This window comes from Rhyacophila brunnea, unplaced genomic scaffold (assembly GCF_057557595.1).
Source record: "Rhyacophila brunnea isolate RB1 unplaced genomic scaffold, BYU_Rbru_1.0 scaffold_3, whole genome shotgun sequence".
Lineage (NCBI taxonomy): Eukaryota > Metazoa > Arthropoda > Insecta > Trichoptera > Rhyacophilidae > Rhyacophila > Rhyacophila brunnea.
The window spans coordinates 161,117-186,834 of record NW_028232965.1 but is presented as its reverse complement, the minus strand read 5'-3'; the positions used below and the strand labels follow the sequence as shown (position 1 = coordinate 186,834).

At 34.1% G+C, this 25,718-nt stretch overlaps 2 protein-coding genes across 2 annotated transcripts; one reads left to right on the top strand and one right to left on the bottom strand.

Annotated features, from left to right (window-relative positions):
- Positions 1-871: 871 nt before the first annotated feature.
- LOC147067711 (ATP-binding cassette sub-family G member 5) lies at positions 872-14,068 on the top strand. The gene is made up of 14 exons (XM_085952503.1): positions 872-1,025; positions 1,183-1,349; positions 2,572-2,689; positions 3,532-3,716; positions 5,972-6,034; positions 6,129-6,210; positions 6,314-6,445; positions 6,662-6,802; positions 7,014-7,221; positions 11,506-11,623; positions 11,713-11,806; positions 12,115-12,253; positions 12,883-13,068; positions 13,187-14,068. Exons 2-14 carry the CDS (start codon positions 1,296-1,298, stop codon positions 13,587-13,589), a joined length of 1,923 nt encoding a protein of 640 aa, XP_085808629.1. The 5' UTR covers positions 872-1,025; positions 1,183-1,295; the 3' UTR covers positions 13,590-14,068.
- A 2,048-nt stretch (positions 14,069-16,116) lies between these two features.
- On the bottom strand, positions 16,117-25,501 carry Nf-YB (nuclear factor Y-box B). Its single transcript, XM_085952731.1, has 6 exons — positions 25,456-25,501; positions 24,925-25,015; positions 23,473-23,603; positions 23,092-23,301; positions 17,546-17,615; positions 16,117-16,316 (listed from the first exon to the last, which is right to left on the bottom strand). The coding sequence occupies exons 2-6, from the start codon at positions 25,010-25,012 to the stop codon at positions 16,219-16,221; spliced, it is 597 nt and encodes a 198-aa protein (XP_085808857.1). The 5' UTR covers positions 25,013-25,015; positions 25,456-25,501; the 3' UTR covers positions 16,117-16,218.
- Positions 25,502-25,718: the final 217 nt, after the last annotated feature.

Below are 25,718 nucleotides of genomic sequence, written 5' to 3'. Positions count from 1 at the left end.
AATAGGTATTGTCACAATTTCTAGGTACTAAAGTGTTAGTGTACGTATGAATACTTACTTAGTGGTAGATAATAATATTAAGTACTTATATAAAAACCTACCCATGTAGATATCATGCGATTTAATTTCTAAAATGTTTATTGGTGGATATTCAATGTAAAACGAGGTGCAAAAATTCGTTTCCTTCATTGTTACTTAGAATGGAGGCCTCCACAGAACAGATTTTTGAGTTCCCCGGAGGCCTCAAACGAGATACTTTTTACGTACGGAATCATTTTTAAGACGTGAAAAATATTATTAGGTAGGTACTCGTACAAATCTATGACTCGTACTTAGTCAAAATAATAATTTCACCATCTACGCCCTACGCCCTACGCCCTACGGCTACACCCAATGCATTTTATTAAATAGGATACCTACATGTGTTCGACAAATAAAACAAAAATAGATTACACTTTATGATTTAATTTATTTAGTTCATATTATATTAATACTATTATCTACTTCAATAAAAATATGAGCGCGATGCAGAACCAAACTTAGGCGCGTAAGTCGCAAAGATAAACACGTACCTACCTACTTCTTTTTGTCGTGAAAAAATTTTGCCCGAAGATTACATAGGTAGGTACACTATACGATACAGGATGAGTTCAGCATTCTCTAGTTTTGAAAATCAAAGTCGACAGCCATTTAATGGGTCACTAGGTATTTATTAATTAATAATAGGTATTCACCATTTTCCTGTATGGGTAAACCCATACCTACCTACCGGCCGCTAATTTTCAGTTTGACTTGACTTGGATAAATTGAAAATGAACGTATGTCTGAGATGCGAGAAAACAACATTACAACATTGTACGGCAATTTATTTACAGTTGAAGGTAGCTCAGGCTAGCTGCTGGTTGCTGGTTCGCTTCGAACTCGACAGTCTCTCTCGGTTTCTGTTTCTCTGTATTAACTACTCACTAGTCACTACTCAGTACAGTACGTTTTGCGTTCGGTTCCCGTTCCTAAATACGTGCACGGTGTGTATGCATTATGCAAATCGCTTGTGAAAGAAGGGAGTGTTTGTTTGAGAAAATATTTACAATGTTGACAGCAATCGTGAAAAGATTTAAGAATCGTAATGTAAACAATATAGAAATGCAGAGTGAATGATTATTTTAATGTTTTGTATTTCAGAATTGAATTGACACTTGGCGACGGCGGAGTGGGTGACTCAAGCGAGCGCGCGAACAAGGAGAGATAAAACAGACGTACTAACTAATCGCAATTCGCAAACCAAATTTCGAAATATGATAGGAAGCGATTACACCCTCGAGTTGTGTAACATTTTTCACTCAGGACAGGTATGTCATACGAAAATAAATCATTTTTACGTGTTTTCTTTTAATTTTTTCTGGGTTCATCACTTACCTTTGCGTTGATGTTTCTTTCTAGACGCTCAGAACTAGTAAAAGCTCCAATGATGAATGAATGAACACATACACCAGGGTTAGCGAACCTTTTTACGTACGCGTGCCAAAATTTCCCAAATATTATTTTTCGACTGTCTCAACGTGTCGAGCAGTTTTGGATGGGGAAAAATAGTTTTTATGAATCCTATTAGAAAGTTTAAAAACTGCAATTGAGTTCTTGAGATTCTATCTTTCACAATGTTTATAGCCGAAAGCTATATCTTATCTTTTATTCTTTGAATATATTTTTTCTTGTTTTCAAAATATGTATTCAGAGATCGTGGGTGCATTTTAACCACGCTTCTTTCATTATATTCCCCATGACCGAACTGTTTTTTATTTTTAGTAATTATGTTTGAGGCATAAAAACATGCAGCTGTTATATTATTTGAATGACAGCCCATACATTTCATTAGGTTTATTGATTGAATATTTTTTATTAATAAAATATAATTTAAATGTTTTAATATTATATAGGTATCTACATAGATATTATTTAAGTATATATATTTGTATTTTTTTTAAATAAATTATTATATAGTACTTAATTAATTAATTTAAAGGTTTTTTTGTCTTCACGATAAAACATTTGCGTGCCATAGGTTCGCCACCCCTGACATACACTAAATCACATTTTTCTAACAGAGCCTGAAAATGGTAGGAACATTTGGTTTCTTTGAAATTGGGCCTGGCATAATCTGTACCTATTTCAAAAGCATTGTAATCAAGTTTTACCACATAAACACCAGTTCAACAAAATTAATATTTATATTTAAAAAATTAATGCTATCAACTGAGGGTATTTTTGATGTAATTTGAATTGTAAGTAGTTTTCTATTTGAATCGTTTTTGCGACCCAGGGTTCACCTTTTGGCAGTAGGTAGTTATGCACACTCATCAATGGCAATCGTAATAATACAACTTTACTGTCAGTAGTGAATGAAAGTTGAGTCGCAAAAAATCATTCAATTATTGGAAAAGTACAAAACTTGAATCGGTTAGAACTTAATATTATTTAATTTAATACTTATTTGCATTAGATAGGTACTATATTGTATTTTCATTTCTTATAATGTGCAGAAACATCTATTTTATATTTTGTGGTCGGTTTCAGGTGGAGCCAGGAAGCTGTGTCCAAAGATTAACAGGAACAATCAAAACTGGTGTCATCCTCAAAGATGTGTCACTTACAGTTCACAGTGGAGAAGTGGTCGCCATTCTTGGCTCTAAAGGTCCTGTGCAAACATTTTAGTTATCCTTAGAACAACTTTTGGCTAAAATTCTTTTAATATTAATGTAGGTACTCATCCAACAATATTTTTCATGAAATAAATGGCATAAAATCATATCAGGCGATGCTGTAATTTGCTGAATAAATAAGTTCTCCCTTCGTGACAGCAAGGTAACATTTATATATAATTTGCTGAAGTACCTGCCCCGGCTTTGCACGAGCTCGCTTCATAGATCGATAATATACATTTATCTTAACCATAACAATAATAATTCATTCTTCAATATAACTGTATCGAGGCATACGTCATGTTGAAATGAAAAGATATCTGACTGACATTAAAGTCAAACAAAAGATATTAAAACCAATTTCAAAATATGCAAGCTTTATCTGTCTTGAAAATTAAAAATTGGAATTGGCAGGAAAAGTAATTCAAATAAATAACCGTTTTTGTAATAATATTACAGGCCTATAAACTTATCTAAAGAATGGATGGGGGAGCCACTGTCGAAAACTACCCAATCAAAACTCGCAACTGGATAGAATCTGACATTCGTATGATGTTTTCAAAATGGCGTCCATATGGTAGTTCGTAGTTCCATTTTTGACCGTTCTTTAGATAAGTTTGTAGGACTGTATGTAGATGTCAGCAGAGGTCAAGTAGGAAAGAAAATCAAACAAACATATTATTTTTCAATTTTCAATTCAATTTCAATTTCATAATATTATGAATAGTAAACATCAATATATATTATAATATAATTGATATGTTTTTAGAATATTGGCAAATTCCTAACCGAAGTATAGGTAAATAATAAAATAACTGTTCTAGTAATTTTTCAGGCAGCGGAAAGCGAGCGTTGCTTGATGTGATAGCACGTCGAGTTTCTGCCCGCGGGCAGGTCCTATTGAACGGTGCGCCGCTCAGCCTGTCACAGTTCCGCAGCTCCTGCGGCTATGTCCAGCATACCTGTGATTTTATACCTGGCTTGACAGTTCAGCAGACACTCAATCACACAGCAATCAATGTAACAATTGTTATTCATTATAAATTAATTGAAAAGAGAAATTAATATATTTGAAGGTATTAAGGTGATACATCAGTGAAACGGCAAATAATTTTCAACTATAGGCTCGATGAAATTTTGGACTCACTCGCATTCTGAGAGAAAACGTCAAGCTGGAAACACATCACTTGTCACTTTGCTTCGTGATGGCGACGGGCGTATTAATTCTTAAATCGTGTAAAGATGACTAAAACCGTTACCCATTTACTTTAAAAAGAAAACATGTTAATGAATTTATTATTATTGTTACTAATAGAACAATAAACAGAACATAAAATGGACGTATGTTGGATTTATATGACAAATTATATTTCGTTTGGCATGCGTCATTTGCACCCGCAATCCGCGCATCGCCTAGTCACGATCTTTTTAGACCGTGCCTCAACTGAAGTACAACCTTAAGAAACTTGAATAAAAAAAACATCTTATTAAATTATTAGCAAGTGTAAGTACATCATAACTAAAATTTGGAGAGATCCGGATGATGAGGTCTTATCCTGAGGACAATTAAGGTCAGTGGCTATTATTTAAAAGCCGACTGCCAAAATTAACGCAGTTTGTTAAGTGCTTCAGCTATCTACAGTGACCTCGATTTTACATGCCCGGAATTCACATTTTCCCGCAACATGCGTCTAGTTTCTGCAGTCCTGTTTTATTATTGTACATTTAATTTCTGGGTTTATGTTTTTATTTCCCATAATTTACATCTGAAATAGTACATAGGTATTATTAAAAATTCAATTAAAATTAAAAATTAATTTTATCTTCACATTCAATCATGTATGTATGTACATAAAATGCACGGCAATCATTGAAATTTTAAGGTACAAACACAATATAACGGCATTTATTTTTATAAATATGCCTGTCGTGTAAGTGCATATGCATCAGCACTCATTCCTTTTTTATAGACACGGCTGCAGTATACAAGGATGCTGTTGGTAATGATGTGGGCACTATTTTTTTGGGAGTATTTTTTGTTATTCTCAGTTTGGGCTCATATTATGTAAGTCCGTTTGCATTAAAATAATGCCATAAAAAAAGGCCAAGGCCTGAACAAAAACGATGCATGAGTGCGAGTGAGAAAGTATTCGGCACCCTTACGATCTCTGCGACACGCGTTAGAGTAAGATAAAAGGTCTATATATGTGTGAGCTAGTTTCCAAAAGTATCGCCATCAAATCGGGGCGAAACGCTTCACATAGCGTCTATAACTTGCAAGCTCGTGTTGCTAAAATTGATATTTTTTGTGTTAAACATAAAGTAAGTGGTAAATATTTTTAGTTAATTAAGTAGAAAAGATGGTTCTGTGTGTTGTCTTGAAATGTGGTAGCCGTACTGATAAGCAAGAAGATGGTATTACGTTTCATAGGTAAGTTGATACATGTTCGTGATAATTTATTTGTATTTTATTATATATTTTAATATCAGTGACCTAGTGTTTCTTTAAAATAACTTAAATTATGGATATCTTTATCTAATGGTTGCATTTTGACCGCTTAAAGATACTATCTAACGTAAAAAAATAGAAAATTATATTTTAATTCTGAGCGTCTAGTGCGAGCACTAGCGAAATGGTCTATGGTCTCGAACATTTGTAGACGAATGCGTTCGCTCGCCCACAAACCAAACGCAAGGCACGCGGCTTCATTTAGCAATGCAACGGGTAGCGTCTAGATGTATCTATAGTCTAAGACTCAGCCGGTCTGTGACTGGACACAAATTTAAAAATCGTCATTTTTTGTGCTTATTCTTTACATCATTTTTACATTTTGTTTGTTAAGTTGTTTTGTATTAAGCACAACAAAAGAAGATGCTTTAAAGATGAAGTTATTTTAATAGCGTCGATGATGTACAAGACGAAGCCTTCAAATCAATATATAATTTAGAATTTTTTTATAAACATGCCATAAATATGCACCAAACCAATTTGAATGATTTTAAATAAAAAATTAGTCCCTTCAAAAACGTAAATCGGGGTTTCACTCTACACATGGCACAACACAACACTGGTAAAGCACATTGGCTCGAATCCAGGGGATACGGCTTCGAGTCCCACCGGGCATTGTATGTTTTTAAATATTTTTCTAGTAGGTATATAATATATATGTGAAGTGTTTTCAAATTATGTACCTATAGTAAGTATTATATTAATCGAGAGAGTTGGAATATGAATGTACTATGTACTTATATAGTTTTATTTTAATTACTTGCAGCTGTCTGGATATCTGAAATCATCAAAAGTAAAGCAAGTGCTGGCTGATCTGGCTCTGTCGCAGGTAATAATCATTTTAATAACAATTGCAAGGATACTAAATACAATTGCATTTAATGGCAGTTTCAATAACATCATTGACGTCTACGTTTTTGCAGGTTTCTAACAAATGCATAGAAAATTTAACCAAGAGTGAATACAGGCGTTTAATGATCGGAGTACAGCTCGTGAGAGATCCAGGTGAATTTAAATACTCTCTTTTTAATATCTGTAATTAACAATTTATTCTGAAATATTTTGTTTTTTGATATATTTAATTTCAATTATACTTCAAAATTTTCAGTTATACTTCTTTTGGATGAACCAACGTGGGACCTAGATCCGTTAAATACATACCTCGTTGTATCAATTTTGTCAAATGCTGCAAAAAAGTATGGCGCTGCTATTATCCTGACAATGGAAAAACCTCGTTCAGGTGACAATAATTTGTACTAACAATAATTAATAATAAGTTATTTTACCGAAAATGATTACAAAATGATGTATTTTTACGTGGAAACATTTCAAACTTGAAATGTTAATCGTTTACAAATTTCTCCAGTTTGATTAAACAATATCTTTTTATTAGTATTATACAAGAAATTTGCATTTTGAGTCATATTGATGTAGATATATCGTGACACATTTTCAGATGTGTTCCCCTTCCTGGATAGAGTAGTCTACCTGTGCCTGGGGGACGTTGTATACGCCGGACCCACGCGGACTCTGTTGGACTATTTCGGAAGCATCGGATTTCCCTGCCCGCAACTTGAAAATCCTTTGATGTATTATCGTACGTATAATGTGCAATGAATGAGTAGGTATTATGTATCAGATCTTATGTTATTGCTACCTATGAAAAAAGGAAATAAGCAAAACTTATAATATAATATGTATATGCAGTGTCCATTTCTATATTCATATGGCTATAATAAATATTCTAACAAAACGAATTCAACATAATGTATTATATTCAAATTGATAACATTCTTGCAATATTCCAGTATGTTTATCGACGGTGGACAGAAGATCGCGCGAAAGATTCATCGAATCGAACCATCAAATAGCAGCTCTCGTTGACAAATTTAAAGCGGAAGGACACGCTATCATGCAAAGCGGAGGCAACGATCCTCACCGAATCATCAATCCAAATAAAATGCAACTTTCTTACGGCAAACCTGCTGAGCTCAAACTTCTGTGGATCTTATATGTGTGAGTATACGTTACGTATATCCATATAAATTGGTAAACTATGAAATGCCGCTTACGCAGAGGATATTGCTTTTTCTATTGCTACCAATTAAACAATATTAAAAACGCTCTTAAATCACTATCAAATTACAAGAGGTTTTTATCATTTACTCTACGAGTCTAGAGCAGGGGTGACGAACCTGCGCCCTTTTAGGGTCTCAAGTGCGGCCTTTTCACTGAATCCAAATTTTACAAAATAAATCTTTTTATTTTTATATTACTTTTTATTTATTAGGTATAAAAAATGTTAGATTATTTTTATATCATTTTAGTGCATTTTTATATTATTTTAGTGCATTTTTACATATAAATTTATATTATAGTAAAATCCCTTGGAGTAACAAAGGAGTGAATGCGCAAGCATCGGGATAAAGAGCGTACTTTACCCGTGATACGACCGCTGTGGTTTTTTTACGTCAGTCGAATATGCATAACTATTTAGTAAATCCGCCAGGTTAAATATTATTTATGCACTCATGAAATCGCACTGAAATTAGCATTTCAGCCTCACCTAGTTGATGTCATCAAGGCACCTAAAGAGCTACATATGGAATTAATTGAGCTCTCAGTAGATGATATTTTCAAGTCATTGTCTGATGCTAAGAAAGATCCAATTGAAATATGGAAAAATGGCATAGAATACCCACGCCTTCGGCAACATGCTCATAAAATGCTTTTCAACCACATATTGCTGTGAATCTACATTCTCCTATCTAACCCTAATCAAGACACAATTAAGGTTACAATTGACAGATACCCATTTAGAGGATCAACATAATATTCCAATGCTACTAATAATGATGTAACCAAATATTCCAATGCTTTCCAAGAAAAAGCAGACACATCCCAGTCATTAAAAGCTGTCAAATTAATAATTAGTTTTCATTAATTTTAAATATTTACTATATCCGTGTAAATATAGGTATTGTCATTTCCAAAAGAGGCGGGAGGGTCTGATGTAAGATCTGGTACCCTTCCCGGACCGGTGATAGTGTGGCAGATGAGTTAGGTAATCGTCTTAGCTGCTCTTTTCTCGGGGTCATACTATGTTTGATTGACAATGCGGATTTCTAGAATAACATTTTCCAGAATACATTGCTTACAGCAAGTTACAGCGTATAGGTACAATAATTGTAATTATTATAATTTAGATAAATTCGCCTCGAGAGCCTGAAAACCGAATGCTTTTTGTAACTGGCCATATCTCTCGGTCAACTCTTGAAACAACAAAAAAAAAAACATCTCCAAAATTCTAATTCTGTCACTGGAATTGACAAAAGACGCCCTTCGTCCCTTCGCCCGCCGCAAGTACATTTTTGCTTAGTACCTAGGTACTAATACTTCGTAGACGAGGAACTCAAGTGTGAAGGTCGGCTTCGTTCCTGGTACTTCGGTGATGAGAGAGAGACATCGAGGATTCGTGTTACACATTGTGTGTAGGTTTTGATGTCACATAATATTAGGCAGAAGGTATAATATTGATAACACAGCTATCTAATTTGATAACGCTCCGCGCAGAGCTGGGTTTGTTTATTCGAAACATTGCAGTTACACATGGGAGTAAACATTGATTCAGCATGACTAAGGTAAATTGTAGTTATTATAGGGCACATGATTGGTACTAAAAAGCATTAAATTGGCGTGGGTTCAAGCTGGGACAAACTGCAAGCGTATCGGCGAAACAACGAGACTTCTGCTTAGGGTAAATAAGTGTCCTCGGTATCAGGTATGCCATGCCAGACGACGGCGCGTCATCTAAGAAATGCGTTTTGCGATGATATTTGAAACGTTTCTTAGTGGGCAGGGGTTTTCAACATTTTTCAGGAGTATTTTGACATTGAGGTTATGATTTCAGATCTGGAATTTGAAACGTTCTCGTGCTTGGGGTTTCGTTTGGTCATAGTACGACACATATTTTTATAACATCTTGATATAAATAATTTTAACTAAACACGATATTATACATGTATGGCTGAGAACTTAGTTTGCTTCTAATATTTATATAAGAGGTACGTGGTAGTAGGTGTGCTGACGATTGTTTTAAGTTATATAACTGCATAATCATTTGATATTTAGTGGCTTTACAATGACAGCTTGCTTGTATGTTGATTGTTGAATTATAGAACTATAATGACGCTAGGTTTTATTAGGCTGGCTTCTAGACTCATTGTATAAAAAAATGCAGGATTAAGGGCTAGATGATTCTATTCAACTCTGTTGGTGAAGTTCTAAAAAGCGTGACTAAAAATTGCTTTCTCGTAATCGACCTGTGCATGTCTCAATGAATCCGCCCGATGATGCTTCAGGGCTCCTGGCATTGGATCCTCTGAGGATGCCATGCTTTAGGCGGTATCTTCTTCTTCTTCTTTGCCCATATCCGCCCCTTAACTGGAGCATATGGACACCACGCGGCGCCTCCAAGAATCCCTGTCGCTCGCCAGTCTTCTTGCTTCGTTCCAGGTCAAACCAGCATCCCGTAGCTCCGCCGTATACACTCTGTAGATTGTATTTAGCGGCCTTCCAGGACGCCGGAATCCGGTCGGCTTGAAGAATAGGCAAGCCAGGTTAAAGTTCTCTTCTGGCATCCGCAGTACGTGGCCGAGCCAGGTCCAACGTCGCCTCTTCACTTTCAGCGTGATGAGAGGCTGCTTGGTATGTTCTCTTATCTCCTCGTTGCTCCTAAAGTCGCAAACATCTGTTTTCGAAGCTCAGTATACGGTTGCTCTGAGCCTTCGTAAGGTGCCATGATTCGCTACCGTAAAGCAGCACCGTCAGAATGCAAGCGTCGAATAGGCGGCATTTGGTTTTGACCGAGTACAATCGTGAGTCCCAGACATTTCGCATCGAGTTGAATGTTGCTCCAGCCATTCCCATTCGGATAGCGAGCTCTTTCTGCAAAATGCCATCTCCCGTGACGTGTACCCCCAGGTACTTGAAGCTGTCGACGCACTCGATGTTTTGTCCATCGCTAATCAGAGGGAAATCTGGATCAGGACAGGTACTATTGCACAAGACGTTGGTTTTCTTCGCGTTGATTTTCAAACCAACGCGAGAGGAGTTGTTATGCAACCTGTCGATTGTCTCTTGAATGCCCTCGATTGAGTTGTCGAATAGGACAGCATCATCGGCGTATTCCAGGTCGCATAGCTTCACCGTGGGGGTAACAGGTATGCCTCGGTCGGGTGGTATTGACTTCCGTAGTATAAAGTCAAAGAGAATGATAAAGAGAAACGGTGCAAGGACACAACCCTGTCTGACTTCGGTCGTGACCCCGAACCATTCCGTGACAGTGTCTCCAATTCTGACACAGCATTCGCTATTCTCGTGCAGGCTTTTGATTATGGCAATGATCTTGGGTAGTAGCGGTAGTAGGGTAGTAGCGGTATCAGTATGTATATAATAATGTATGTAGACATTTTAAAGGGTAAACCCGTGAATAAATAAATTAATAAATTTCATTGTTTTCCTTCATTTACAAAATAATGTACTCATCCACGATTTACGCGGTTCACTTTTACGCCGTCAAGAAAAAACAAAAACAAAAACGCATTTTTTCATAAAAAATCCTTTGGAACCCATCTACCGTGTAAATTGAAGGATGACTGTGCATGCATTTTTATATGTTTCTTAAATAAGCATATTTGATTTAAGATAAATGAATGCGGCCTTCCAACAAGAAAAGTTTCGTCACCCATGGTCTAGACACTTCCAAACTCCCTAATTTCAACTCTATTTTTAAAAAAGAGCCATTTTCCTATCAAAGTAAAATTAAAAATAAAACATGTAACTAGAGATAGGTACATATCGTCGGTGTTTTGTAAAAAGGGCGAATCAACCATTTTGGCGAAATCGAGATTTTAATGAAAATACAATATGTACCCCACTAGCTTTGTTGTGTAAAAACGGCGAATTTTTATCTCCACAGGAAAGTACTTAAAAACGATAATCGACTAAAATTAAATTAATTAAAATTACGAAATAAAAAGCAAATGTGACATATTAGGCCTTTTAAAATATTATATAATAATACCTATTATAATGACAGTATTCTTTCTAAGCTTTATTATAAACTTGTTAGATATTTATAATCATCTACAGGTAAAAAACAAATAAATGTCAAAAGTAAAAAATCCTCCTCCTGTAAAGTAGCATTTTGGTTAATTCGCCCTTTTTACAAAACACCGACGATATATGGATACTTAATAAAAATATACAAATATAATACTTGTTGAATTTAATTTCCAGGAGAATGTTGGCGTCTATATTTAGTTTCAAAAGATCTGGGATCAAACAATTATTATTACGACTATTTGCATTGCCTATATACTTCTTCATATTGTGGATATTTTACAATGATTCAAAGGTATGTAGGTATATAATACTCATACTGAATAGCTACTGTCCATAGGTATGTTATGTGTTTGTTGTAATTGAAATATATTTATTTTTAAGAATCTTCAAAGGACTTTCATTACGAGAAGTGGACTTATATTTAATTGCATGGCCGGAGCCTATTTCATCAGCATCGTCAATACTGTTCTCACATGTAAGAATTATAATTAAATGACTATCAATAATTGAAATAAATGTTAAAACACAAATTATTATGAATAATTAATTAACAGTGCCTAATAATGGTGCATCACCATTGACGACTGTGACCATGCTCAATTTCTTTATTCTAATAAATGTGAAAATATTTTTAGATTTTTATTATCACCTATTTTGGCAGAAATACTGAATAAAAATGTATCACCAATTCTGGGACCTCTGATCAAGAATACATATCTCCAAATGTTAGTACTGAAAATGTGTCTGACGTTGCAATCACTAATCGCCATCTTTTTGAAACAGATATTCCATATCGGACGAGATATTATCAGGAAGCGCAGGAGGGGCTTTATAGCGGAGCATCTTTACTTTTTTCATACAATCTTGTATCTCTACCATTTTCATTGATTTCCATTATCGCAGCTACGGCAATTGTATATCCGTAAGTATATCCTTTATGCTTCAAATATATTATCATCACGTTATGTGAAAAAAGTGTGTAATCTCATTTTTCTTGGTATTTAAAATGTTATCAGACTGATGCTCCCAACCCGTAGCACATTTTGAATCTTTAAACGAACATTGACAGTTAGCAAAAATCTCCCGAAATCGCCAGAACAACAATGTGGTCACCTCACGCGTACCGCGCTACATCGGTGACCGCATGATTCGATGAACGTTTTTCATTATTTTCTACATGCCTACACATTTTCGACTCATGTCAAAATCGGGTGTTATTTGCTTTGTCTGTCATACTTACTTGTTTTCATCGAATTGAGAATACAATTTGCAGACGGTGGCGGTTAGTTTTTAAAATTCAATTAAGCCCCGTCTGAACCGAACCATAATCGATTAGAAATATTTTATAGATAGACGAATATTTTTTGACTATTATCAGCTGTGGAGATTATGAAATCTCGATTTCTACAGACCAAAGATAAACCTGTAGGAGAAAAGAAAAATTAACCATAGTGAATATGTACAAACAGAGCTATCCAAAACTCAATCTCGCGCACAGAAATGTTGTATTCAGGACTCACAGTAATGCATGCTGTTTTTTATATGTTTTAGATTATTGGGGGATATTACGGAATCTTATGATTTCCTGTACATAGGCTTGGCACTATGGGCGTGTTACCTATTTGCCGAACAACAAACAATGGCAATACTTATGGTAATAAAGTGCCCGTTAGTTGCTGCTATCTTGAGCATTTACATAACTTGTGCCTACATAATGCTGGCGAGCGGATTTTTGAGGTGAGCTTTGCAGTATTAATTTTCAGACGGACCGTAACAAATATAGACATAGTATTACGTATATTGTACACGTGTCACATAATATAATGTATAATCATCAAATTGACCTTGTTCACAGGTCATACAAAGGACTGGAAGATTGGTTGTATTATCTGACTTACGCCACGCAAACAAGATACGTTTCATCTTTCTTGAACAGAAAGATATTCAGCCAACAACTCTTTGATGGATTACCTTTCAGTCGATCGAAAAATTGTACCGACACGCCTATCTTAATTCAGACTTCATCTTCCTTACAAGAGGCTATGAACTATGACTGTCAATATAAAAATGGTAAATCTTTCTTAGTAGAGCGCTTCAGTCATCAATATTCAACAAATGATATATTTTTAATGAGCGAATTCAATCTGGAATTCAATTTAGGATTGTCGTTTGCCTTCGCCGTCGGGAGCATCGTCATTAATAAATTATTTTATCTGATGCCCCTTCCCTCTTTTGTAAAAGCTAAATTTCGAGAATAACTCAGTATGTTATGAATGTTAATTGAATATTATTATTATTATCTGATGTAATAAAACCACTCACAGGTGGGAATTCATTTTTAAAAAATCTAAGTTTTGATAATTTTTTATGAATAACTCACATTACTTGAACTTTTTTCGAGTAAATTTAATGAATCTATGAAACTGTAAATGTCAGGACCAAAAAAAACCAACAATTTTCGTATTAATATAAAAAATGTATCATGTTTTAATTGCACTATGTAATATGTACGTTCAAGAAGAATGCAGTTTTGTGCAAAACCTATACCTTTACATTTATAAAGATATGCATCGCATTCGAATTGACAACGGGAAAGTAGACAATATCATAAAACAGCAAAATTTCTACACAAAATAAAAGACAAGTGTTTCCCAACCTATATTCTGTGGAGCATTACTATTCCATGCAATGTATACATGAAAAAAGGTTTAATTAAAGATAAAAAAAACACACTCGCATCTTTCCACTTTATTTCCCTCTTATGTCTAGAAAACTGAAGCCTATCTATGTGCACAAGTATTTCACAATTTTGTTATGGAATAAGATAAAGTGTTAACTTACGTAGGGAGAGTATACGTTTTATAACTTTGCACTTTTTACTATACTGATACTGATACGCCTCTTTGCCTGATTACCTCGCATCAAATTAGATCAAATGATATTCACTTGTATTAATATAGTAGTAATAAACAAATAAATAGATAATATATGTAAAAACATTATTTTTAGAATATATTACTTGAGTGCAAAGTTATGAAGCGTATACTTTTTTTTCTATCAACAAACAAACAACTCGCACCGTGAGTGTAAAACCAAGGCATCTGCAAAAGACATATTTTGGATATATTAGGGTTTGAAGTCTTTGTTTTGTTAGGAGAAATAGAGTTTCTAAAAAAAACCTTGATATTTGGTTTATATCTACATTATATTGCATGTTCTTTCAGTTACTTCACTTTTACATTATCAAGTTCACGACTTTTGCAGTTGTTTTGCATTTAATCTCGAAATTGAAAAATTTGCAGATGCCTTGGTTTTACACTCACGGTGCGAACTGATAACAATAATAATTAACATTTTTTGTTGCTTAGATTGAACTTACAAAAGGGTCAACTGTCAAATTGAGCTGCGGGACTACACTCACTTTTTGACTTTTATGATCTGTGTAGTCTGGCAAATCATCAAGAATAGAGTCATGCTTTAACAACGTTACCATATTTACTTTGAAAATTAGTCATCGATTCGTGTCACTTATTGTTTTACCGCAAAATTGCGTTCAGTGCCAAGGCTCATTTTTTGCTTAACGGGTTTGTTAATAAGCAAAATTGCCACATATGGAGTGAGATCAATTCAAAAGAGATCCTACAGATTCAATTACATCCACAAAAACGCACCGTTTACACGCTGGTGGCATCATCAAACCTTATTTCTTCAAAAATGAGTCAGGGGTCAATGGAGATTGTTATCGGACCATGATCAATGTTAATATGGATGACATTGATCCGGATGAGATGCGATTTCAATAGGACGGCACAACGTGTTATACTGGAGCCGCAACCATTGACTTCTTGAAATCAAAATTTGGCAATAAGTTGATTTCGAGAAATGGACCTCATCATGGATGTCAATTATTGGTCTATTGACCTCAGAGGTCGTGCGATTTAATATCTCTGGATTATTTCCTACGGGGCTACGTGAAATCACTGGGTTATGCTGATAAACTAGCAACAATTGACGCGTTTGAAGGCAACATTGTTCGTGTTATCCGTGATATACGGCCAGCATTGCTCGAAAAAGTGGCCCAAATTGAATGTCCAGAATGCACTTTGTCAAGAATAGCCGCAGTGGCCATATAGTTGAAATTATTTTCAAATAATGCCATGAATTGATCTTTCGAAAAGAAAATTTAACTGAATGAGAATTTTTTACAATTTTAAGTTCTACGAGAATTAAAAAACACTTAGGTATATGTTATTGGCGAAGCGTATAAAATTTCTCTTAATTAAAGTTTCTGCAACTCAGCTTTCTCTAAGCTTTCAGTAGATCGCATTCATTATATTGTAATGCTTTTATAAATGGACAGTCTATTTTTGATTTTGATTGCATTTTAATAATTTCGTTTTGTAAGTTGAAAAATAATGTACGAGTATTTTTTTTATGAACTGTCAAATCACAGGGGAAATGCATTATATTAATAATTAAATAAAACACAATATTGAATTATTAATAAAATGCCCAAACTCATTGGAAATTTTGTTTAGAAACATATTTGAGAGTTTCTTTTACTCGCCTACACAAATTTATCATGAAACGATAATAAATTATCTTCTGTCATTATTTCTGGACTGAGAGCACAATTACTAGGTGGGAGTACCTAAGTTATCAAAAACTAATAAATCAAGTGATTCGGGAAGTATGGAAAATTGTATAGGAAAGTGCATATTTACAATTAATAGTTGCGTAAGGAGCGACTTTACCTGAGCTACGGCCACAAAATAAAATGGTGAATAGATGTGCAAAAACTGTTTTATTTAGTCTCACATTCACGATTTCATAGGTAACAAAAATTCTTATAATTATTATTACTTATTATTTGAAAAATATCATAAATTAAGATATCTGATACTCCCCCATATTATTAGGATATGCTGTAAATATAACTGTATCGTTTTGCTGCCCACTCTCGGCCAATAACTGAACTTGAGCATCTGTCAACAAAATAAACAATAAATCCATTAATTACATCGCTTTGCACTATCAATCACTATCATAACTACCATCATTACAAACTTAAGGCTATCGGCAACAAGAAAATAGAAAATAGCAAAACTTTGGAGCTCATTTAGTAAACCATATAATATATTACGGGTAGGTACTGATATGGTACGGAAATGTATAGAACACCTGAGCACACTTGTAAACCAGCAACAATGTATTGTGCAACTGAGCCAATCTGATATGACAGTGTATTAGGGCGTAATGCTCAATTCATACTTACCACAAACTTACAGTAAAATTGGTAAATAGCCGAAATCCATCTGTTAACTATAGATTATAGAGATAAGGAATCCTTAACCATAGACTACTTTTGTTATGAACTCGCCCCCTTCTGTATTACCAATTGCCACTGACAGCTGGTGTCAAAATAAATGTACGTGTCTATAAACAGCCCATACACTCAAATTCATTTAACAATTGATCTCAATATGGATATTGAACAATTATTAAATATCCGTGACATTTAATACGACATATTTTCCTTTACTTTCGTTGATTCTGTACATGTCTTAATTTAGTAAAACCGATTATCGAATTGAAATGTCAGTGTCAATGAATTATGAATTAACTTTTCTTATTCGGATGTAGATATTTATGTAATATTAAACCAATAGATAGGTAGTTAAAATATATAAGTACTTAGTTACCTACACACCAACATGGTAATATTAGTTTTAATCACTCTATATAATTATTCATATCATGGCATATTTGTAATAATTGTAAATGACAAAATCTGACATTTCAACGGCAAGTGTTACCGTATCGGGAAAAACATGGTTCAAAAAATAACTTATATTATTCACTAATTGCGGAGACATTTAATCATTTTAATTAAATATTAATTGTGTATTTATAGTTATTGAATTTATTTTGTATATTTTTCATATTTTTGTCATCGTTTAACAATTACAAAATAATTTACCTAAATTATGAAAAAGAGAATTTTTATATATGGTATTATTTTCAATAGAAAAACAGAACGAAGCTATTGCAGATCTGGTGGACCATAGACAACTCGATCATAACTATGAAAGGCTTTCTGGATAGTGTTTTGTTGTAATTATGACAGATGATTGAGCATCGCGCTCTTACACATTCATATTTATGTATATGTTTCACAGTAGGTACCTATAATAGTAAATATAACAATAGTTACTCTTATATGCTTCCTCGGAGATTTCTTCATACACAATGGTGTTTGTGACCTGTCTGTCAATTCTGTTAGCCTGAAATAAAAAAAAATCATTTTACATAGGTATCTATCTATTATTATCCTAAAATCTCTGGAAAACAAACAAAAAAAAGCGTAAACATCACTATTGTTAATTATTTTAGACTTTCACTTCGATGTACATACACACGCCATATCTACAGGTTGAATCGAGCACATATCAAGAAATTCGGTAGGCACTTTAACAGATATCCAATATTGACTTGAAATCGACTTTTCTGAGTGAAATTTGATAGATTCTGCAAAATTAATGCATTTAAATATACGAATATCGCAGTAGCGTTCAATGAGTTTTAATATTTAAAAACTATGCATTTTCCCACTAATTATAACAAAAATATAACCTGATCAAACTGCACTACTAAATATCTGTCAGGGTACTGTAAATTCAATTGTATTCTTTAACGACACGACAAACAAAATAATAGTTTTCTATATTTGTGTTACGCCAAATGTGCGAAATTAAATATTACATGAAACGGGCTAAATTTTGGCTAATTCATGTAATAGTCAAGCCTGTTGCCTTATTCATGAATTAGGTAAATTTTCTGCCGAGTACATGAATTCGCCAAGGCATGGAATTCTTAAACTGTCAACATGACAGTAGAAAAAGTAAATTTAATACGGATGGTTTTATTAGTTATAATTGGACATAATATATTATTATTTTTTTTTTTTTTTAGAATTATTAATAACCATGCCCTTGCTTTTTCGTACAAGGTGGTTGTTAGTAATTTGGAACAATCACAAACACCCAGGCTTTGAGAAAAACACATAAATGTTTTTGTCATGACCGAGAATCGAACCCAGAACTCTCGGGTGGAAGGCCAGCGCCTTACCCACTGCACCACAAGAGCCGCATTATTATTATTATTAGGTTAGGTTGGGTTAGGTTAGGTTTTGAAATTCTGAATTATTCAACTGAATGTCTATTTTGAGGTTAGCTAATAAGTGTCAACAAACTTCAAAAACATACAATCGACCATTGCACAATTGATACCCAAGCACGAATCAAATCGCGAAAATACCTTTTAATAAAATTCATCCGTTATCATATTATAGTTCTAGTTTTTTTGCGCATAGTAAATGGATATGAACGTCATTGTAGTTATTGATTGGTATATTTCTATATTATAATCAATGACATTTGACACATTTGGTTAGTTTGATTAGTTGCAAAAAACACCACCGTAGCGCGACCATCTTTTTTGACCATAGATAATATACGTACATTTTGACCAATCCACGAGCATTTCACACATTTAGTTTAGTTGCAAAAAATACCACCATAGCGTTACTATCTAATTTGTCCAATACATGAACTAGGCAGAAAAATTACTGCCGAATTCACGCACTGTCCAGATATTTTGTCTAATTCATGAATAAGGCAACGGGCTTGCATTTTTCATGATTTAGGCAAAATTTTGCCCATTTCATGTAATATTCAATTTCGCACATTCGGCGTAACATTTGCACCATTTTCAAATTGATCTATGAGCTCGGTATCAAAGTCGGATAAACACTTCCTCCTCACCACTTCATGTCGTTTTCATATGGATTTTTCAGTTTAAAGTTGGTATAAAAACGGACACTTGATACCCATGTTCGCAAAGTCAGCGGACATGAGTTAGAATCTATTTAAAAAATCATGTGCTAACATCATTCTAAAATAAAGAATCAGTTTTCTCAAAATAAAGGTGTTCTTCAATTGTTTTGAAGGAAAAGTATTATTTTTAATCATGTAACTGAAATGGATTCGAGTGATGTTCGAAAGAGTACAGCGGTAGCTAATTCCGGCGAGTGGAAAAAGAGCCAAAGAAAAGATATTAAAGTCTCCGTAGACATGATTATTAATTTTGAAACTCTTCATGTTTCCTAATTTTAAAATTCAATAAACAGAATTTGAAGGGCAGATGCGGGTGAAGAACATGTTACATTGATTTTTTAAACTGGCGATGCGGTCTCGCAGATCGAAGCGCGTACCACGAAATGGTATTTTAATTTCAGCGTTGACAGCAATAGTCAAAGTATTATAGAGCATTGAAAATTATCATACAGGCTAAAAACGAGAAATGTCCATTTCGTTCAGGGTAAAACATGTATTGTGTATGGTCTACGTTCACGTCATACTTGACACTCTCGATTGTGTATAAGTATCATAAACCGAAAGTCTCCCCCTGCATAACGTCGGACGGAGGCCAGTTAAAAACCGACACTCAATTTGATATTTATGTGACGTGACATGTTCTTCTCCTGCACCCTTCATTTTTGAACTACGAGGGTGGGTCAATAAGTCCCTAGAAAAGCCGACAGGTGGCGCGACTAGTACTGTAAGCGGTTTGTTTTCATGCAGCGGCACTACCGATTTAGTATGCTGCGAAGTTTCAATCAGATTGGTCGGGTTGTTGTGTGTTTCTCGTATATTTAAAAAAAAATTTGCTTGTGGAAAATGGAAAAATGGAAAATGGAGAAAATTGAGTTTAGAGCTTTTATTAAACATTTTAATATAAAAGGGTTAACAGCAAAGGAAATAAAAAATGAGTTGGATTTAGTTCACGGCATATCTGCTCCTTCACTTGCAACTATTTATAACTGGTTAAATGAATTTAAACGTGGTCGTACATCAACAAAGGATGAACCACGCTCAGGACGTCCTGTAGAGGTGACTACACCAGAAATGATCAATAAAATCCACGATATGGTGTTAAGTGACCGAAGATTAAAGTTGAGTGAGATAATTGAGGTTACAGGGATCTCAAAAGGTAGCGTCATTTCTATTTTACATGACAAATTGGGCATGAAAAATATTTCTGCAAGATGGGTGCCGCGTTTGCTCACAGTCGACAATAAACGCAATAGGGTGGTGGCCTCTAAAGCCCTGTTGTCGCTCATGCAACGCAATCCGGATGAATTTTTTCGTCGCTTTGTGACTGTAGATGAAACATGGATACACCACTATACTCCCGAGACGAAAGAACAGTCAAAGCAGTGGATTGCGAAGGCAAACCATGTCCAAAGAAGGTGAAAACCGTAAAATCAGCTGGTAAGGTTATGGCTACTGTATTTTGGGATGCACGTGAAATTATTTTCGTTGACTATTTGGAAAAAGGAAAAACAATAACAGGGGATTATTATGCATCTTTATTGGACCAGCTAAAAAACAAAATTGAAGAAAAACGGCCTCATTTAAACAGGAAAAAAATCCTCTTTCATCAGGACAATGCCCGTGTTCACACATGTTTACGATCAATGGCTAAAATTGAAGAATTGAAGTTCGAATTGGTCGACCACCCACCGTATTCGCCAGATTTAGCCCCCAGTGACTTTTTCCTTTTCCCAAACTTAAAAAAATGGCTAAGTGGACAACGTTTTTTTTCAAATGAAGAAGTCATCGATCGGACAAATGCTTATTTTGAGGACCTTCCGAAAACTTATTTTTCTGACGGTTTAAAAAAAATTGAGAAACGTCTAACCAAGTGTATTGCGCTCCAAGGAGATTATGTTGAGAAATAAAAAAAAAATACAAAAATAAAAACTGTTTTAATGCTTTTTTCTAAGGAATTATTGACCCACCCTCGTACCTGAAATTTTAATAAAAAAAAAATTAACTTTATATCAAAAGGGAAATCCGTATCGCAAACGGACAAACTCCAAAGTTTCCATCGAAAGCAGACAGAAGTATTTTTAAATGATTATATTTGATATTTACAAAATTGATATCTCAGATTTAACTTATTTAATGTGATGCTGTACTGGGAAAACCAGGAATCCTAAGCCATTCAAGAATATCTGCCTCACTGAACAACTGGTTGTGTCAAGTGATTTACTGTTTAATATATAACTCAAGTAACTCAGTTTCAAGAATAGCATGTGAGTTGTCATTACTCCAAATGCGACAATTGTATTGTGCTTATTTACGAAGCCAGTTAACCAAAAATGACCTTCATAGTTGAAGATGATTTTTTATGAAATAATAGGTCTGTTTAAAGTTGCTCTAAAGATCAAACAGCAGAATTTCGACACACCTTGGTCATTTGGTTTAAGTTCTTGTGTTAACTGTAACAGTAACGATAGTATCAATATTTTCAGGAGTATGTTTACATTTTTGGCGGGTTTGATTCTTAATATTGCAAACATCACTATTTGACTCAAATTTTCCAATTAAATTACGAATAGCAAGCTCTGGAGGTTGATTATTTTGACCATAACTTTCACGTGATGCCCGCAACGTAGCTCGAATAGATTCATTATTGTTGTAATAAATTTTAACAATTCATATACGCTGTTCAACTGTGTAACTTTCCAAGATGATTTGCCAAACAATACTGAACACAAATGTCAATTTTGGTGGTGTGAAACATAGCAATAAGTTTGAGGAATTACACCTAGAAACACGAAAGTACGGCATTTCTCAGATTTTTTATGGGGTATCATAAGAAAATAGATAGAAAAAACTTTATAATGTAAGCAATTTTAATATAGAAGCTAATTGGTTTATTATTGTTTTTTATGGTTTTATTTATTGGACTTTGAACCTTTTAAATATTTTTTTGTTTTTTGACTTTTAAATCATATTAAAACATCATTTTTTTTATTTATGTTCAAAAAAATTAATGATTTCAACATGTCATACTTTTTGAGTTATGTATATATATATTCGATTGTTGGAAGTCAATTTAATATTCACACAAAAATAAAGTCAGTAGTCAATGAATATATTATACTCACGATACTTAAATATAAACAGAAATGGTGTGATTTTACTTATGGATGTGTACATTCAAATAACAACAAAAATTATGTACAGAACAAAATTTATGTACCAACCTGCCATGCGATCATCGCATAAGCAAAAACACCACTCAAGTAACAATATCTTCCTCAGTTGTACGTTTGCCATTGGTGGGTGTATATAAAACCTGGAAATGCTGAAAGGTGAAACCCGGGTCGTAAAAATCCATTAGAATGGAAAAGTACAACACTTCATTCAATTAGAATGGAAAGAACTTGATTTCTCAAAAATACGTTTTGGTACAAGTCGGTTATCCTGGATACAACGGCGAACACATTTTGAAAATAGTCGATATACTGGATTATTTGTTAGGATAACCTAACCTAACCTAACCTAAACTAACAAATAATCCAGTATATCGGCTGTTTTCAAAATGTGTTTGCCGCTGTATCCAGGATAAACGTATATAACCTACGTTTTAATTATTAGGGCGGCAGGGGAGGGGGGCCGGGTATAGTGATTCATAATATAAGTTTATTATGCACTTATCGAGAAAGATAGAAATAAAACAACTAACTAACACTATCTGTAATTTGTAGTCTTATTTCAACGAAAACAAATACATAATTATGATTGACATAATTTGGTGTGCACAATTTCACTATCTATATTGCATCTCTACACTTAACAGCCTACCTCCATCCTTCGCCACTGCTGAATTATCAGAGACAATACTTACACTTATAGCTACCTCTCTATATTTTTGTAAGTAAAGTTTGAGAGGCTCAACGTAGTTATCGAATCCGAGAGTCGTCATTGCGAAAAGTATATCTTCTCCGTTGATTGTTTTTCTCTTCTCCATGTGGCATCTGTCACTGGCTTCGCTCGTTATGAACGAAATAAATTCCGATACACACTCTTGAACACACTCTCGGGCGTCTTTTGCAATCTGCAAGAGACCAACAATAAATCAAGTCAGTTACGAATACGTGAGCAACACCAACACAATGCACAAGGCACAAGGAATCATTTGATGCAATACGGTGAAACAATAAATCTAAAACAGTAAGAGCACCACTAAAATAATGCAAAATTATGTAAATGTAGTTGACAGGAGTACCTTTCCATTATCAGGTATAGCTCTCTTCATTATTTTAGCTACATTAGCGATGGGTAGAAATCTATCCTGTTCTCGTAGCGGTAGATTTTTATACTGATCTTGCCCAGAGTCATCTGTGTTGTCCCCCTGTTCTATAAATTAATGAAAATATTCATAACTACATATTTTTATAAATGAATATTTTTAGTTTTTAATAAATAATTATTTATATTGATTTATAGAGCCTGTCCACATGCATGGATTTACTGGCACCAATACTGTGTAACTATCGCGATAATAACTGTTTACATACAAAAATGCTTACTGTCTCACCAATCTCATTCTATAAGCGTAAGGTGCCATTTGATAGGTTGTGAAAATTTGTAAATGTCAAAATGCTCTGAACGATATTGTTTGTATTTTGTTTTCAGTAGGTTCGCTTTGTCGTTCTACTGCGCAGGCCAGTGATGCCAACCGTACTATAATTATAGTACAATACTATAATTTTAATTCTGCGAAAAATGTAAAGTACTATAATTTTACGCCAAATATACCAAAATACTATAATTTTAAAGGATTTAAGACGAAAAATGTTCCTGTACTATATATTTTTCAGAAATACTATAATTTTTACGCCTTTGTACTATAATCAGCATAGAAAAAGATGGCAACACTGGCGCAGGCCAGTGTTGCCAACCGTACTATAATTATAGTATTTGTACTATAATTTTGGTCCGCGTACTATGTACGATATAAAATAGGTATAGTATGCCCAAAATACTATAATTTTGAATATCGTACTATAATTTAATATAAAAGTACTATAATTTCGCATTTGAAATTTTGCAATCGACTCGTCTTCGGAAAATAGGGAACCTGCGGCCCGCGGCGAAATATTTTTCCATAAAAAAAACGAGCCGACTATGAAAAATTGGGAACCTGCGGCCCGCGGTGAAATATTTACACATTCTACTAAATTCTCCGTAATTTTTTTTCTGAGAAACAAAAAACCTATACATTTTCAACGGATGACAACGCATACTATATTTTATCCCCAAATACTATAGTTTTGGAGGCTCTGTATTATAATTCCACTTTAAAAATATGGCAACACTGGCGCAGGCGCAGATATCACACAAGTTCCAACTATCGCATGAAAATTCAGAAGCCGCTAAACTCTTTTAATCCATGCATGCAATCTTGCAACTTGCAAGATGTGTTTACACAGACTTTTTCTTGATATGGCCGCGATAATACATACTGTAAGCAATAAATGCATGCATGTGTAAACAGGCAATTACACTTTAATATATTGCGTAGTGTTATGTGCATGAAATAAAAAGTAAATTACCATTCCTAAGCACATCATGCGGGTTTCAACAGAGTCGAGATTATATTAATAGACCTGTGCATAAGTAAACAATAAAATATTTCGATAGGTACCCAATGATAGAAGACAAAAATTATATTTACCAATCATATCATCAGGATTCAACAGGTATTGGGGATCATCACTAAATAGTCTGTGAGGTATGTCATCGCCACTCTCGCTGTTTTCCATTGTCTTGCAAAAGAATAGGTACATTATCAGTGAAAAAATGAAAAAAATCGATTCAAAATTTTCAACTGAAGCATGAGCATAATATATTATGACCCAATACAGTAGCCTAGAGTATCGTCAATGATCATTCGCAATCGGGTTACATTACATTAATTATTGGTCTGCGTCTTGGTATTGGTCATAATTAAATACATTTTAAAATTTGATTTCGGATCGTTTTCAGGATATTTTACGAGATACAAGATATCTTAATAAGATTAATTTAAAATATCATTATCTATCCATCAAAAACCCAAAATAATAAGTTACTTAGATTACCATTACATTACAAATTATCGGTACATAGGTACATGCTCACGAAAATTTTGTTTTGCTGTTGATATTATAATATGTAATATGATTTAAAGTCATTATGTATTGGAAAAAAAATAATAATAGAATACCTATGATAAACAACTCTTGATCGTCCAAATTTTGACAGTCAATGATACGCACCATAGACGAATGTATACAATCAGCATAGATACTATCATAGACTAATATAGCCACGATTCGATAGGTATAATATTATTAATTATTACAGTGATTAGTAGCAAGCAGCGAGCCGACAAAAAAAAGTTCTTCGAAAGAGGTAAAAAAAAAATTAAAAAGGAACTTCTTGAATAATTCACCGGTAGTCATTTTTGGTCGGAAAACGTACCTACCT

Coding starts and splice junctions, on each gene's coding strand:
- Nf-YB (XM_085952731.1), bottom strand. CDS start 25,012: ATGGAAAACAGCGAGAGTGGCGATGACATACCTCACAGACTATTTAGT. Junction 23,302..23,472: donor CTATACCTGATAATGGAAAG/GTACTCCTGTCA, acceptor GGTCTCTTGCAG/ATTGCAAAAGACGCCCGAGA. Junction 17,616..23,091: donor ATAGAGAGGTAGCTATAAGT/GTAAGTATTGTC, acceptor TTTTTATTTCAG/GCTAACAGAATTGACAGACA.
- LOC147067711 (XM_085952503.1), top strand. CDS start 1,296: ATGATAGGAAGCGATTACACCCTCGAGTTGTGTAACATTTTTCACTCA. Junction 6,035..6,128: donor CTGATCTGGCTCTGTCGCAG/GTAATAATCATT, acceptor ACGTTTTTGCAG/GTTTCTAACAAATGCATAGA. Junction 6,446..6,661: donor AATGGAAAAACCTCGTTCAG/GTGACAATAATT, acceptor ACACATTTTCAG/ATGTGTTCCCCTTCCTGGAT.